The sequence below is a fragment of the Anomaloglossus baeobatrachus genome, chromosome 12 (genome assembly GCF_048569485.1).
Source record: "Anomaloglossus baeobatrachus isolate aAnoBae1 chromosome 12, aAnoBae1.hap1, whole genome shotgun sequence".
Taxonomy (NCBI): domain Eukaryota; kingdom Metazoa; phylum Chordata; class Amphibia; order Anura; family Aromobatidae; genus Anomaloglossus; species Anomaloglossus baeobatrachus.
The window spans coordinates 129,210,890-129,226,919 of NC_134364.1; the positions used below are offsets into that span (position 1 = coordinate 129,210,890).

At 55.1% G+C, this 16,030-nt stretch overlaps 1 protein-coding gene across 1 annotated transcript; it reads left to right on the plus strand.

The window, feature by feature from the left end:
- The first annotated feature begins 352 nt into the window (after nt 1-352).
- Nucleotides 353-9,951, plus strand: SLC27A3 (solute carrier family 27 member 3). The gene is made up of 10 exons (XM_075331230.1): nt 353-851; nt 6,539-6,748; nt 6,820-6,978; nt 7,047-7,171; nt 7,573-7,767; nt 7,953-8,043; nt 8,115-8,313; nt 8,388-8,485; nt 8,559-8,689; nt 9,354-9,951. The coding sequence occupies exons 1-10, from the start codon at nt 368-370 to the stop codon at nt 9,528-9,530; spliced, it is 1,869 nt and encodes a 622-aa protein (XP_075187345.1). The 5' UTR covers nt 353-367; the 3' UTR covers nt 9,531-9,951.
- Nucleotides 9,952-16,030: the final 6,079 nt, after the last annotated feature.

The following is a 16,030-nucleotide window of genomic DNA, read 5'->3' on the forward strand; positions in this document are numbered from 1 at the left end:
TGTAGCTCCTCCCCTGAGGGCGATCTATACTGCAGCCTCTCCCTGGTTGGCTGCATTTGGCCTAGCTCTTCCCTGGTTGGCTGTATTTGGCCTAGCTCTTCCCTGGTTGGCTGTATTTGGCCTAGCTCTTCCCTGGTTGGCTGTATTTGCAGTAGCTCCTCCCTTTTTGGCTGTATTTGCAGTAGCTCATTTCTGGTTGGTTGTATTTGCAGTACATCCTCCCTGGTTGGCTGTATTTTCTGTAGCTCCTCCCCGGTGGGCGGTCTATACTGCAGTTGCTCTCTGGTTGGCTGTATTTGCAGTAGCTCCTCCCTTTTTGGCTGTATTTGCAGTAGCTCCTCCCCCGTGGGAGGTGTTGTCCGCAGTGATGTGGCTGGTTGTGGCTGCGCTCTTGCTCCCGGTGCTCGCACTGTGGCTGTGGCCCCGGGGGCTCCGGCGGGCGCGGCTGCTGGCCGAGGATGTCCGCTTCTGTGTGCAGGCCTGGCGGGTGAAGCGCTCGGTGCGGTCGTGGCTCCAGCAGGGGGCGCTTTCTCTTCCGGGGCTCTTCCAGCTTCAGCTCCGGGCTCGGGCGGACGCAGTGTTCCTCCGGTACCGGGATGAGAAGATCACATACCGGGACCTGGAGTCCTCCAGTAACCGTGCCGCCCGAGCGCTGAGCCCCGCCGCTGCCCGCCTGCCCCCCGGGGCCACCATTGCCGTGCTCCTCGGTAATGAGCCGCGATTCCTGACCGCCTGGTTCTCTCTCTACAAAGTGCGGCTGGTGCCGGCATTCCTGAACACCAACGTCCGCAGAGGAGGCCTCCTGCACTGTGTGCGGGCGAGCGGGGCCCGGGGCATCATCACCAGCCCAGGTAGTGAGCGGGGACCATCACCTGCCCGGGTAACGTGCGGGGAGCGGGGGACCATCACCTGCCCGGGTAACGTGCGGGGAGCGAGGGACCATCACCTGCCCGGGTAACGTGCGGGGAGCGAGGGACCATCACCTGCCCGGGTAACGTGCGGGGAGCGAGGGACCATCACCTGCCCGGGTAACGTGCGGGGAGCGAGGGACCATCACCTGCCCGGGTAACGTGCGGGGAGCGAGGGACCATCACCTGCCCGGGTAACGTGCGGGGAGCGAGGGACCATCACCTGCCCGGGTAACGTGCGGGGAGCGAGGGACCATCACCTGCCCGGGTAACGTGCGGGGAGCGAGGGACCATCACCTGCCCGGGTAACGTGCGGGGAGCGGGGGACCATCACCTGCCCGGGTAACGTGCGGGGAGCGGGGGACCATCACCTGCCCGGGTAACGTGCGGGGAGCGGGGGACCATCACCTGCCCGGGGGACCATCACCTGCCCGGGTAACGTGCGGGGAGCGGGGGACCATCACCTGCCCGGGGGACCATCACCTGCCCGGGTAACGTGCGGGGAGCGGGGGACCATCACCTGCCCGGGTAACGAGCGGGGGACCGTCGCCTGCCCCGGGTAACGTACGGGGAGCGGGGGACCATCACCTGCCCGGGTAACGTGCGGGGAGCGGGGGACCATCACCTGCCCGGGTAACGTGCGGGGAGCGGGGGACCATCACCTGCCCGGGTAACGTGCGGGGAGCTGGGGACCATCACCTGCCCGGGTAACGTGCGGGGAGCTGGGGACCATCACCTGCCCGGGTAACGTGCGGGGAGCTGGGGACCATCACCTACCCGGGTAACGTGCGGGGAGCTGGGGACCATCACCTACCCGGGTAACGTGCGGGGAGCTGGGGACCATCACCTGCCCGGGTAACGTGCGGGGAGCGGGGGACCATCACCTACCCGGGTAACGTGCGGGGAGCTGGGGACCATCACCTGCCCGGGTAACGTGCGGGGAGCTGGGGACCATCACCTGCCCGGGTAACGTGCGGGGAGCTGGGGACCATCACCTGCCCGGGTAACGTGCGGCGAGCGGGGGACCGTCGCCTGCCCCGGGTAACGTGCGGGGAGCGGGGGACCATCACCTGCCCGGGTAACGTGCGGGGAGCGGGGGACCATCACCTGCCCGGGTAACGTGCGGGGAGCGGGGGACCATCACCTGCCCGGGTAACGTGCGGGGAGCGGGGGACCATCACCTACCCGGGTAACGTGCGGGGAGCTGGGGACCATCACCTGCCCGGGGGACCATCACCTGCCCGGGTAACGTGCGGGGAGCGGGGGACCATCACCTGCCCGGGTAACGTGCGGGGAGCGAGGGACCATCACCTGCCCGGGTAACGTGCGGGGAGCGAGGGACCATCACCTGCCCGGGTAACGTGCGGGGAGCGAGGGACCATCACCTGCCCGGGTAACGTGCGGGGAGCGAGGGACCATCACCTGCCCGGGTAACGTGCGGGGAGCGAGGGACCATCACCTGCCCGGGTAACGTGCGGGGAGCGGGGGACCATCACCTGCCCGGGTAACGTGCGGGGAGCGGGGGACCATCACCTGCCCGGGGGACCATCACCTGCCCGGGTAACGTGCGGGGAGCGGGGGACCATCACCTGCCCGGGGGACCATCACCTGCCCGGGTAACGTGCGGGGAGCGGGGGACCATCACCTGCCCGGGTAACGAGCGGGGGACCGTCGCCTGCCCCGGGTAACGTACGGGGAGCGGGGGACCATCACCTGCCCGGGTAACGTGCGGGGAGCGGGGGGACCATCACCTGCCCGGGTAACGTGCGGGGAGCGGGGGACCATCACCTGCCCGGGTAACGTGCGGGGAGCTGGGGACCATCACCTGCCCGGGTAACGTGCGGGGAGCTGGGGACCATCACCTGCCCGGGTAACGTGCGGGGAGCTGGGGACCATCACCTACCCGGGTAACGTGCGGGGAGCTGGGGACCATCACCTACCCGGGTAACGTGCGGGGAGCTGGGGACCATCACCTGCCCGGGTAACGTGCGGGGAGCGGGGGACCATCACCTACCCGGGTAACGTGCGGGGAGTTGGGGACCATCACCTGCCCGGGTAACGTGCGGGGAGCTGGGGACCATCACCTGCCCGGGTAACGTGCGGGGAGCTGGGGACCATCACCTGCCCGGGTAACGTGCGGCGAGCGGGGGACCGTCGCCTGCCCCGGGTAACGTGCGGGGAGCGGGGGACCATCACCTGCCCGGGTAACGTGCGGGGAGCGGGGGACCATCACCTGCCCGGGTAACGTGCGGGGAGCGGGGGACCATCACCTGCCCGGGTAACGTGCGGGGAGCGGGGGACCATCACCTACCCGGGTAACGTGCGGGGAGCTGGGGACCATCACCTGCCCGGGTAACGTGCGGGGAGCTGGGGACCATCACCTGCCCGGGTAACGTGCGGGGAGCTGGGGACCATCACCTGCCCGGGTAACGTGCGGCGAGCGGGGGACCGTCGCCTGCCCCGGGTAACGTGCGGCGAGCGGGGGACCATCACCTGCCCGGGTAACGTGCGGGGAGCGGGGGACCATCACCTGCCCGGGTAACGTGCAGGGAGCTGGGGACCATCACCTACCCGGGTAACGTGCGGGGAGCTGGGGACCATCACCTGCCCGGGTAACGTGCGGGGAGCTGGGGACCATCACCTGCCCGGGTAACGTGCGGGGAGCTGGGGACCATCACCTGCCCGGGTAACGTGCGGGGAGCTGGGGACCATCACCTGCCCGGGTAACGTGCGGGGAGCGGGGGGACCATCACCTGCCCGGGTAACGTGCGGGGAGCGGGGGACCATCACCTGCCCGGGTAACGTGCGGGGAGCGGGGGACCATCACCTGCCCGGGTAACGTGCGGGGAGCGGGGGACCATCACCTGCCCGGGTAACGTGCGGGGAGCGGGGGACCATCACCTGCCCGGGTAACGTGCGGGGAGCTGGGGACCGTCACCTACCCGGGTAACGTGCGGGGAGCTGGGGACCGTCGCCTGCCCGGGTAACGTGCGGGGGACCGTCGCCTGCCCGGGTAACGTGCGGGGAGCTGGGGACCATCACCTGCCTGGGTAACGTGCGGGGAGCGGGGGACCAGCACCTGCCCGGGTGACGTGCGGGGAGCGGGGGACCAGCACCTGCCCGGGTAACGTGCGGGGAGCTGGGGACCGTCGCCTGCCCGGGTAACGTGCGGGGGACCGTCGCCTGCCCGGGTAACGTGCGGGGAGCTGGGGACCATCACCTGCCTGGGTAACGTGCGGGGAGCGGGGGACCAGCACCTGCCCGGGTGACGTGCGGGGAGCTGGGGACCATCACCTGCCTGGGTAACGTGCGGGGAGCTGGGGACCATCACCTGCCCGGGTAACGTGCGGGGAGCTGGGGACCATCACCTACCCGGGTAACGTGCGGGGAGCGGGGGACCATCACCTGCCCGGGTAACGTGCGGGGAGCTGGGGACCATCACCTACCCGGGTAACGTGCGGGGAGCGGGGGACAATCACCTGCCCGGATAACGTGCGGGGAGCTGGGGACCATCACCTACCCGGGTAACGTGCGGGGAGCTGGGGACCATCACCTGCCCGGGTAACGTGCGGGGAGCTGGGGACCATCACCTGCCCGGGTAACGTGCGGGGAGCTGGGGACCATCACCTGCCCGGGTAACGTGCGGGGAGCGGGGGACCATCACCTGCCCGGGTAACGTGCGGGGAGCGGGGGACCAGCACCTGCCCGGGTGACGTGCGGGGAGCTGGGGACCATCACCTGCCCGGGTAACGTGCGGGGAGCTGGGGACCATCACCTGCCCGGGTAACGTGCGGGGAGCTGGGGACCATCACCTGCCCGGGTAACGTGCGGGGAGCTGGGGACCATCACCTGCCCGGGTAACGTGCGGGGAGCGGGGGACCATCACCTGCCCGGGTAACGTGCGGGGAGCGGGGGACCATCACCTGCCCGGGTAACGTGCGGGGAGCGGGGGACCATCACCTGCCCGGGTAACGTGCGGGGAGCGGGGGACCATCACCTGCCCGGGTAACGTGCGGGGAGCTGGGGACCGTCACCTACCCGGGTAACGTGCGGGGAGCTGGGGACCGTCGCCTGCCCGGGTAACGTGCGGGGGACCGTCGCCTGCCCGGGTAACGTGCGGGGGACCGTCGCCTGCCCGGGTAACGTGCGGGGGACCGTCGCCTGCCCGGGTAACGTGCGGGGGGACCGTCGCCTGCCCGGGTAACGTGCGGGGGACCGTCGCCTGCCCGGGTAACGTGCGGGGGACCGTCGCCTGCCCGGGTAACGTGCGGGGGACCGTCGCCTGCCCGGGTAACGTGCGGGGGACCGTCGCCTGCCCGGGTAACGTGCGGGGGACCGTCGCCTGCCCGGGTAACGTGCGGGGGACCGTCGCCTGCCCGGGTAACGTGCGGGGGACCGTCGCCTGCCCGGGTAACGTGCGGGGGACCGTCGCCTGCCCGGGTAACGTGCGGGGGACCGTCGCCTGCCCGGGTAACGTGCGGGGGACCGTCGCCTGCCCGGGTAACGTGCGGGGGACCGTCGCCTGCCCGGGTAACGTGCGGGGGACCGTCGCCTGCCCGGGTAACGTGCGGGGGACCGTCGCCTGCCCGGGTAACGTGCGGGGGACCGTCGCCTGCCCGGGTAACGTGCGGGGGACCGTCGCCTGCCCGGGTAACGTGCGGGGGACAGTCGCCTGCCCGGGTAACGTGCGGGGGACAGTCGCCTGCCCGGGTAACGTGCGGGGGACAGTCGCCTGCCCGGGTAACGTGCGGGGGACAGTCGCCTGCCCGGGTAACGTGCGGGGGACAGTCGCCTGCCCGGGTAACGTGCGGGGGACCGTCGCCTGCCCGGGTAACGTGCGGGGGACCGGGGGACCGTCGCCTGCCCGGGTAACGTGCGGGGGACCGGGGGACAGTCGCCTGCCCGGGTAACGTGCGGGGGACCGGGGGACAGTCGCCTGCCCGGGTAACGTGCGGGGAGCGGGGGGACCGTCACCTGCCGGGGTAATATGTAATATAAAGGGTCAGGCGATCATTACCTGCCTGGGTGTTGTTTAATGTACAGGGTTTGGGGGCTCAACACATGGGAGTCTCCCTTAGCACTGGGACTAACGTGTAATGCATAGGGGCATCAGCACTGGCCAGGGACCATGTAATGTGCTGGGGGGGGGGGGTGTCACCTCTATCCAGGATACTAACCTATAATGCGCATGGTAGGGTCACAATTAGCCTGGGTACTAACATGTAATGTGCAGGGAGGTTCATACTAGCCCAGTACCTAACATGTAATGTGGAGTGCGTCACCTCTAGCCGAGGGACTAAAATGATGGATTTACATGTAATGTAAGGTGGGTCACCACTAGCCCTAGTAGTAATGTGCAGGAGGTCACCGTTGGCTCAGGTGCCATGTAATGTGCAGGGGGCCACCACTAGACCAGTCGCTAACAAGTAATGTACAGAGGAGTCACCACCAGCCTGGTGTAATGTATGGGTTTACCACTAGCGCGAGGGGTCATAACTAGCCGGGTTACTGTGTAATGTGCTGGAGGTCATCACTAGACCTGGTACTATCGTGTACTGCTGTGTAGGGGGTCACTGATCTGTGATTTTGTGGTACGTCACGGTGACCCTTTGCTGCTGTCTTGTTCTCAGAGCTGATTGCCGCTGTTCTGGAGATTCTTCCGGAGCTGCAGGATATGGATGTTACGGTCTGGGTGATTGGATCAGGACACTTTCCCCCCAGCATTATTAACCTGCAGGATTTGATGGACGAAGCCTCAGACAGCCCCCTTCCGGGCCAGACCGGGTCCCCCACTGATCTCATGGACACCGCTATCTGCATCTTCACATCTGGGACCACCGGTAAGGCTGGTGGCCTGTCACATGCCCGGAGATTGTGTGGACGCTTATGACCTATCCTGTCCTCTGCGCAGGATTACCCAAAGCTGCGCGCATCAGCCACCTGAAGACGCTAATGTGCTGCGTCTTCTACCAGCTGTGTGGAGCGTCTGCCGAGGACGTCATCTACATGTCCCTGCCGCTCTACCACAAAGCTGGAGCCTTACTGGGGGTCGGTGGCTGTATTGGCATCGGTGAGTGCTGGCACACTACAACTCCCAGAATGCAGTGGAGACGGTGCTCTCACCTCTCTGTCTTACAGGGGCCTCGTTAGTCCTGAAGGAGCGATTCTCTGCCTCCCAGTTCTGGAGCGACTGCTGCAAACATAACGTCACCGTCTTCCAGTACATCGGGGAGCTGTGCCGCTACCTCACCAACCATCAGCAGGTACCGCCGGGATGTGCCCTTGTCCCTCTGTAGCGTGCCATCGGGATGTGCCCTTGTCCCTCTGTAGCGTGCCATCGGGATGTGCCCTTGCCCGCGTCTTTGTAGCGTGCCATCGGGATGTGCCCTTGTCCCTCTGTAGCGTGCCATCGGGATGTGCCCGCTTCTTTGTAGTGTGCCGTTGGGATGTGCTCACATTGCTTCATAGCGTGCTGCCGGGATGTGCCCGCGTCTTTGTAGCATGTCGGTGAGATGTACCCGCGTCTTTGTAGCGTGCCGTCGAGATGTGCCCTCGTTGCTCTGTAGTGTGCCCCCGGGATGTGCTCGAGTTGCTCCATAGCGTGCTGTCGGAATCCGCCCCGCTTTGCTCTCCACTGATTTGGTCATATGACTTTCTGGTGTAGAGCGAGGATGAGACGAGGCACAGCGTGTGGTTGGCGGCGGGCAGCGGGCTACGTCCTGACGTCTGGAGGGAGTTCAGCCACCGCTTCGGAAATATCAGAATCTACGAGACGTACGGCCTGACTGAGTTCAATATCAGCTTCTTCAACTACACCGGGACCCCCGGAGCGGTGGGACGTGGCACCTTCCTCTACAAGGCAAGTCCCACTGTGCCCTGTAGCTCCAAGCGATATCCTGCAGTTCTATCAGTGTGTAATAATCTGCAGAGAATCGCTCCACCACCTTCTAACAGATATAAAATATTCTGTAGATTATTACTACACCAAGAGGGAGCGATGTGCTGCAGGCACTGTGTATAAGTCTATGTCCCACTCTCTTACAGCATTTCTGCCCCTTCGAGCTTGTCCGCTATGACATGGAGGAGGAGGCACCAGTGAGGGATGGCGCAGGGCGGTGTCAGCGGACAGCTACAGGTTTGTGTTCTGTGATTTCTCTAAATCTACTTGTTGTCAGTGCTCACAGGCCCCTATATCTCTGTGTGCAGGAGAGACAGGACTGCTCATCTCCCCGGTGACCCCCACTTCTCCCTTCTTGGGGTACGTGGGTAGCCAGGAGCTCTCGGAGAAGAAACTGCTCAGAGACGTCTTCCAAGTGGGTGACTGCTACTTTAATACGGGTGACCTGATGATGCAGGATGACCTTAGCCTCGTCTACTTCCGGGACAGGATGGGTGACACCTTCCGGTATGGCGCCTTTTCAAGCCCCTCATCCTGTCCCTATTACTCTGCCCTTATCTCTTTTTTTTTTTTGTCTCCAGGTGGAAGGGGGAAAATGTCGCCACCACCGAGGTGTCAGAGATCATGAGCGGCCTGCAATGCTTCCAGGAGGTCAATGTCTATGGGGTACCTGTGCCAGGTAATGTGCCCTCTGCACCACCACTATCTGCCCAGTCTACGGTCCAGTGTATAATGCTCATCTCCTCCTCCAGGACAAGAAGGGCGAACAGGGATGGCGGCTGTCACCCTGCGCCCCGGCCACCAAATGGACCTGGATAAGGTTTTCACTCATGTGTTGGATTTCTTGCCGCCCTATGCCCGCCCTCGATTTTTGAGAGTGATGGTAGGTATTGTATGATGCCAGCTGTAAGGGGTGGTAACTGTCTCTGTACTGAACACCTCTGCTGCAGTTATCTCCGGCAATAACCATATCAAAAGTGAGCAAGCAGGTTGCTATACACTCCTCTACTCTGTCTGCTTACCTCTGCTTCTGTGGCACTGTCTTCAGCCACGTTGTCTCTGCTCTTTCTGCTTACATACCACTGTGTTGCATGTGCTACATCTGCTTGCGTCTGCTTTCTTCGGGTCCCTATGCCTCTGCTCCGTTTGCCTCCACTGTCTACACCTGCAGTGCATCCGTTCACTTGCAACCTCTTTGCCTCTGGTTTTATCCACTTACTTACGCACTGTCCGCTTGCTTACAGACAGTCTCTGCTTGCTTACAGCTGTGTTGTCTTTGCATCCTCCACTGTCCACTTGCCTCTGTCCGCTTACGTACGGCTGTAATGTCTTTGCTTCCTCCACTTGCCTCTGTTCGCTTACTTACAGCTGTGCTGTCCTTGCATCCTCCACACTTTACTAGCCTCTGCTCACTTACAGCCGTGTTAGCTCTTCTCTGCGCACTTACCTCTGGGGTTGTTACTGCACTTAGTACTGGTGTTTGCAGGTACTCAACCAGTGTTGGTGTTGCCAGTTTGCTGTACTGACTCAATGTTCATAATCTGTAGGATGAGATCGAGACCACCGGGACTTTCAAGCAGCAGAAGCAGCGATTGGTCCAGGAAGGGTTCTCCCTGTCCCACATTAAGGAGCCGCTGTATCTCTTGGATGAGGCTGCCCGCACCTACCGGCCCCTCACTGAGGACCTCCACTCCCGCATAGTCTCCTCTGATCTTAGGCTGTAAAGTACATGATCATGGCCTTGGAAAAATAGTCCAGCTCCTGCGATCCGGACTCTCTTGATCTTCCATACGCACGTGGTGCAAAGGGAGAATGGCCCTAATTGGGACTTGGGCTGCTCATCTAAGCTCCAGCACGGCTGCAGTTACCAGAGATTAGTGGCTTTTAAAAATAACTGAAAACAGGGACCTCTATAGACCAAGTTAAGCAACTGCACCATGTAATCTGCAGCTGCAACCAGCATGATGACGGCTACCAGCATTTTAACTGTAGACGGTGACTACGATAAATCATTTAGACCAAAGTTGCCGTGTGTGTACTCCAGCATTTGCTTTTCTATGGTTATGGCTATACTTTATAATTCCTTTTTTACTTTTTGTAACTTTTTTTACTACAGTAAACTTTCAATAAAATAATTTTCTAGAATCTGAGTAATCATGGCTGTCTATTTTGCAGAATCTGCAGCCCCTAGCACTACCCTACCCTAGCACATTTCTAGCAGTGTGAGAAGCCTCTTCTTACCTCCGCCGCCTGTTATCTCCAATATTAGAACTTATACACATGGTGTACAAACATGTGAGCAGCCTCTTCTTACCTCAGCCCCCTGGTGTCTCTAGTATTAGATCACATACACAGGGTGTACAGCAGTGTGAGCAGCCTCTTCTTACCTCAGCTTCCCGGTATATGCAGTATTACAGTAAAATATCCACGAGGCTCCAATCTTCATACACATGGAGTTTCTACTGCACAAGCTCACAGCCTCCTATTATATTAGAGTGTTTGTCCCACAATATTATTCACAGGTCAGAGGCTTTAAATCCTAAAATAAAGTTTTCAAATGTAATCAATTTTTCATAACTGGTTGCTCCACATATTTCCCCACTGAAACCCACATAGGAGAGGTTAATGCCTACCTGGTTGCACATGCTCTATAGGTACTGGCAAGTCCACATTTCATATCCTCTTAGTGAGCAGTTAGTGTGCCGCTGTGATCGTACCATCCTACAATAAAGGAAAGCTGAAGTGTGATTGGTCTCTGTTGTAGAAGGAAAGCTGCACACACTGTGATTGGTGTCTGTGGTAAAATGAAAGCTGCACTGTGATTGGTGTCTGTGGTAAAAGGAAAGCTGCACTGTGATTGGTGTCTGTGGTAAAATGAAAGCTGCACTGTGATTGGTGTCTGTGGTAAAAGGAAAGCTGCACTGTGATTGGTGTCTGTGGTAAAAGGAAAGCTGCACTGTGATTGGTGTCTGTGGTAAAATGAAAGCTGCACTGTGATTGGTGTCTGTGGTAAAATGAAAGCTGCACTGTGATTGGTGTCTGTGGTAAAAGGAAAGCTGCACTGTGATTGGTGTCTGTGGTAAAAGGAAAGCTGCACTGTGATTGGTGTCTGTGGTAAAAGGAAAGCTGCACTGTGATTGGTGTCTGTGGTAAAAGGAAAGCTGCACTGTGATTGGTGTCTGTGGTAAAATGAAAGCTGCACTGTGATTGGTGTCTGTGGTAAAAGGAAAGCTGAAGTGTGATTGGTCTCTGTTGTAGAAGGAAAGCTGCACACACTGTGATTGGTGTCTGTGGTAAAATGAAAGCTGCACTGTGATTGGTGTCTGTGGTAAAAGGAAAGCGGCACTAATGAGGGTATGTCCGCACGCTGCGTTCTGGATTTGACAAAACAATGCACCCTCTGGCAGACTGACAAATGTAAACACTGCGTTTGAAAGAAAAAAAAAAAAAAGTGGTAAAAACACATTCGTTTTCCCTGCGTTTTGGACAGTGCGTTTTTAAAGGAGAAATAGAATATGATAGGATTTGGTAGATAGATTTACATAGATACAAAAGGGTAGATAGAAAAAAAAGCATAACTGCCCGCAAACAGTAGACAGACAGCCATGCCATGAGAATGAACAAGGTGAACCTCGGAGGTCAGTGCAGGACACAGGCAGTAGTGCGGGGCCCGCAGCTGTGACATCAGAGCTTACCTGCGTTCACTGTCATTGCGGGGCTCTATCTCTGAGGCCTGTTTCACACCTCAGTGATCCTGATACGTATGTGCTAGTTTTTATATGTACTAGAATCGCGGATATACGCAGACACATAATGTATCTGCGCACACATCAGTGATTTATCACTGACCGTTTCTCCATGCGGTGTACACGCGTGTCAGTGATTGACGCACGGAGACATGTCCATTTTTTTCTGGCATCACTGATGTCCCACGGACCACACTATGGTGTGATACGTGAAACACATACCAGTAAAACACGGACATTGAAAATTAATGAACATTTAAACTCACTTTCTCCAGCGCTGCTTGTCTCCGGCCTCAGCTTCAGAGCCGGCTGCTGATTCTCATGCATATTCATGTATGCAGGAACAGCCGACCCGGAAGTAGCTGCAGTGGGTGTGGAAACACAGCAGAGCCAAAGAGGTTCAGTACCATGGACAGCAGGAGCGGGGACAGGTGAGTTTATCGAGATGTGCAATCACGGATAAGGTATCACGGATTGCACATGGACAACCCACGTGTGCTGTGAATCACAGAACACGGAGGGTCATATGCGTTGTTTTTTTTTTTTTTTTTTGAACCATAAGTTTTTATTGATTTTTTTTTTTTTAACAATAAAAATTGAACATACATGTTATGAGTTTTGTCCAGTCAGTTATCCTTTAATAGTAAAGATTATCCATTCCCAGTCATTCGTTGCTAACAATTGAACTGTCAACATATAATATCAAACCCCAATGATTATACCGCCACTTCAGCACCAGCATTCCCCTTCTCCTGTTCTCACCTGGAATCTGAGTAATCTAGCCACTTCCCCCATGTTACTTCGAACTTGAACCCTCTATTTTTAATTGCAATCATCCGCTCCATGCTACAATTGTTGCATCTTGGCCCTTCTTTCTTGAGCAGTCGGAACCTGCGGTGTTTTCCATTTACTCGCAATACACATTCTTACCACTGTCAGAAATTGTACGGTTATTATTACATCATGGTAATCCATGTCTTCCAGGCCTATAGACAACAGAGCTTTTTCGGGGCCCAGCTCCATATTATATCCCAGTATTGAACTTAAGCACTGTTGTGTTTCTGTCCAAACTGGTTGTATCATCCCACACTCCCACCAAATGTGAAGCAATGAACCCGGCTGGTTTACACCTCCAACATTTATCTGAGCTCCGAGGATATATTTTCTTTAGCCTTACTGGCGTGTAATACCACATATAGGAGTTTCCTTGATATCTCTAAATGGTTGATACAATGGGACATTTTTTTGTGTATTTGAAACGAATACTTCCATTGTTCTTCCAGGAATTGAGTTTGCAAATCTTTTTCCCATTTCTTCACATATGGTAAGGAGTGCGGGTTTTGTGTGTCATTCAGGGCTTCATACGCCCTTGATATCCCCCCCCCTTTGTGTCTTTGTTAACCTCAAAGAAATTTTCATATGATGATACCAACTCCTGTTGTTTTGGAGGTATTTGTAAAAGTCCCTCTTATTTACCCCAAATGTGCTAACAAGGTCACCAAACAGTCTAAGCTCCAAGTTACTCATGTCTCCTACCTTGGTTATCCCTTTTGAAATCCAATCCCCCAGATTCATATTTTGGATTATTTTACCAATAATGGTTATCGGGAGCTTATGTGTTCTTGTGGGGAGTAGTCTCTGCCCCACCTTCTGTGATAACCAAATGTTTGCTCCCGCTTGTATTGTGGGGTAACCTGGTGATTGCTCTTTTTTGGCTATGCGGAGATACCACATATATGAGGCCAGAGGAATGTCCCATCAGTTGTGCTTCCAATTTTACCCAGGCTTTTGGAGAGTTCTCATCCCACCAGTATTTCTGTTGATCTAGCATAGTAGCTCGGTAGTATGCACGTACACACGGGCATCCTAGCCCACCTGATCTTATTGGCATGAACAGAAATTTTGCCGATACTCGCTTTTTGTCGGTTCCATATGAAACTCATTAGAGCTAACTGGAGCTTATTGAGGGTGTGCAGTGGTATTTGAATAGGTAGGTTGCGAAAGTAATATAGGATTTGGGGTAATAACATCATTTTTACTACTGATATCCGGCCTAACCAGGATATCATTGCCTTGGGGTATGCTTGTATTTCCTTATTTATATTTTGCAATAGATTTGCATAGTTTATTTTTCCCAGGTTTTTGATCGGATAAGTTAATTGAATCCCTAGGTATGGGATTTTGTCTGCCTTCCAAGTCAGTGGATACTGTTCCATTAGTTTCTGTTTTGTGGCCTGTTGGATACCCATATCAAGGATTAAGCATTTACTCAGATTAATTTTATAGTAGCTAACTTGCCTAAATTGGGTAATTATTCTAAATATATGAGGTAGGGAGACCTCAGGGTTCGTGACATAGTATGACATCATCTGCTAATAGGCCTATCTTGCTCTCCAAGGCTCCCACACTGATCCCGGAGATTTCTCTCTCCTTCCTTATGGCCTGAGCAAATGGTTCCATCAATAGAACGAATATCAGGGGGGAGAGATGGCACCCCTGCCTCGTTCCATTTGTTATATTAAATCCTGAGGACAAATACCCATTTGAATATACCTGGGCCGAGGGCTTAGGCTACTTTCACACATCAGTTTTCTGTATTCAGGTACAGTCCTTTTTTTTTCCGTATCCAACGTTTCCGGTTTTGTTGTGTAAACCGGACCCACCGGATCCGTTTTTAAGCGGATCCGTTGGGGACGGATCCGGAATAAAACGGATCCGGTGGGTCCGGTGTGCATCCGTTTTGCATCCGTTATGTCCGTTTTTTTACGGATCCGTTTTTTTAACACTAAACAAACAATTAACGCGTTCCGTATTCTGATTGGCTATTGGGAAAATATAGTATATATACAGTATTTTGAAGCATATATTACAGAATGAAGACAGAGACAAGCAGAAACCATGGATGTTATTCTTGCAAATTACACAAAGATCACTGCAGATTTTATATTTGAGGCAAATCGCTTGGGTATCATCGTCAGAGAAAAGGAGCGACAGCGACTGAGGCGTCAGCGACATCGACGCTTTTGGATCCATCCCCTGACTGCCCAGAGACTGACACGTGGGGTGTTTTCAACCCTATACCTGGAGCTCCGTGGAAACGATGAAAAATTCACAAGCTATGTCCGGATGGCAGTGAATAATTTTGACGTCCTCCTTGGCCTTGTTGCGGACAACATACGTAAAACGGACACCTACAGCCGTTTCTCTATAACACCCGAGGAGCGTTTGCTGGTTACGCTTAGGTAAGTTTTTTTTTTAAATTGTATCCTCCTGTTAAATTGAGTTTTAACTGTAATGTGTTTGCTATTATTTTTTTATAATTATTGTCTTTCCTTTACAGATTCCTTGCAACTGGAGAGTCCCTTTCGTCCCTTCACTACCAGTTTCGACTAGGAATTTCCACCATCTCGGGAATCATTAGAGACACTTGCCAAGCCTTGTGGGATTGCCTCCATGAGGATTTCATCCCCCAGCCCACCAGGGACAGATGGCTTGCAATTGCTGAACAATACTACAACATTTGTCAGTTTCCAAATTGCCTTGGCTCAGTGGACGGCAAACATATAAGAATTGTGAAACCTGCTGCTTCGGGGTCAGAATACTACAATTATAAAAAGTATTTCTCAATTGTCCTAATGGCAATAACGGATGCGGACTACAAATTTATCTCAGTGGACATTGGCGCATATGGGAGATCCAATGACTCTCAGGTCTTTAAAATGTCCCCAATGGGGCGGCGAATCTATGGGAATACTTTTGATTTCCCTCCTGCAAGACCTCTTCCTGGCACATGTGAGCCCCCAATGCCCTTTGTTTTTGTGGCCGACGAAGCCTTTCAACTCTCACAACATCTATTAAAGCCATATGCAAGCCGTGGATTGACGCAAACACAAAAAATATATAACTACCGATTATCCAGAGCCAGAAGAATGGTGGAATGCTCCTTTGGGATACTAACCAGCAAATGGCGAGTGTTGTTAACAGCGATTAATTTAAACATTGAAACTGTTGATGAAATAGTGAAAGCATGTGTGGTACTGCACAATTTTGTTTTAACAAAGGAACCTTTGTCCTTGGATGACCAGAGTTTGGAAGCCACCTCTTTGACTGACTACACCAGTCCTGGATTTAGGAGTAGTGTTGCCTGTTCAACAATACGTGACAAATATGCTGACTATTTTGTGTCCCCAGAAGGTAGAGTAGATTGGCAAGATCAAATGGTATAAGATTTTTCTTTAGTTTTATAACAAATAAAAATAGTTAAAAATAAATTAAAATATATCTTGTTAACCTTGTTAATTTTAATCTTTGAATCTCTTTAAAAATTTGTAATTTTTACACCGTCAAATTACAACATGTTATGTTTTTGTATTACCTTATTATTAACTTAACTTGCAAAATAATATTCCCCCCCAAAAAAAACAAGAACAAATAAATACTTTTCAACAAAAAACTTTTATTTTTTATTACATACATAA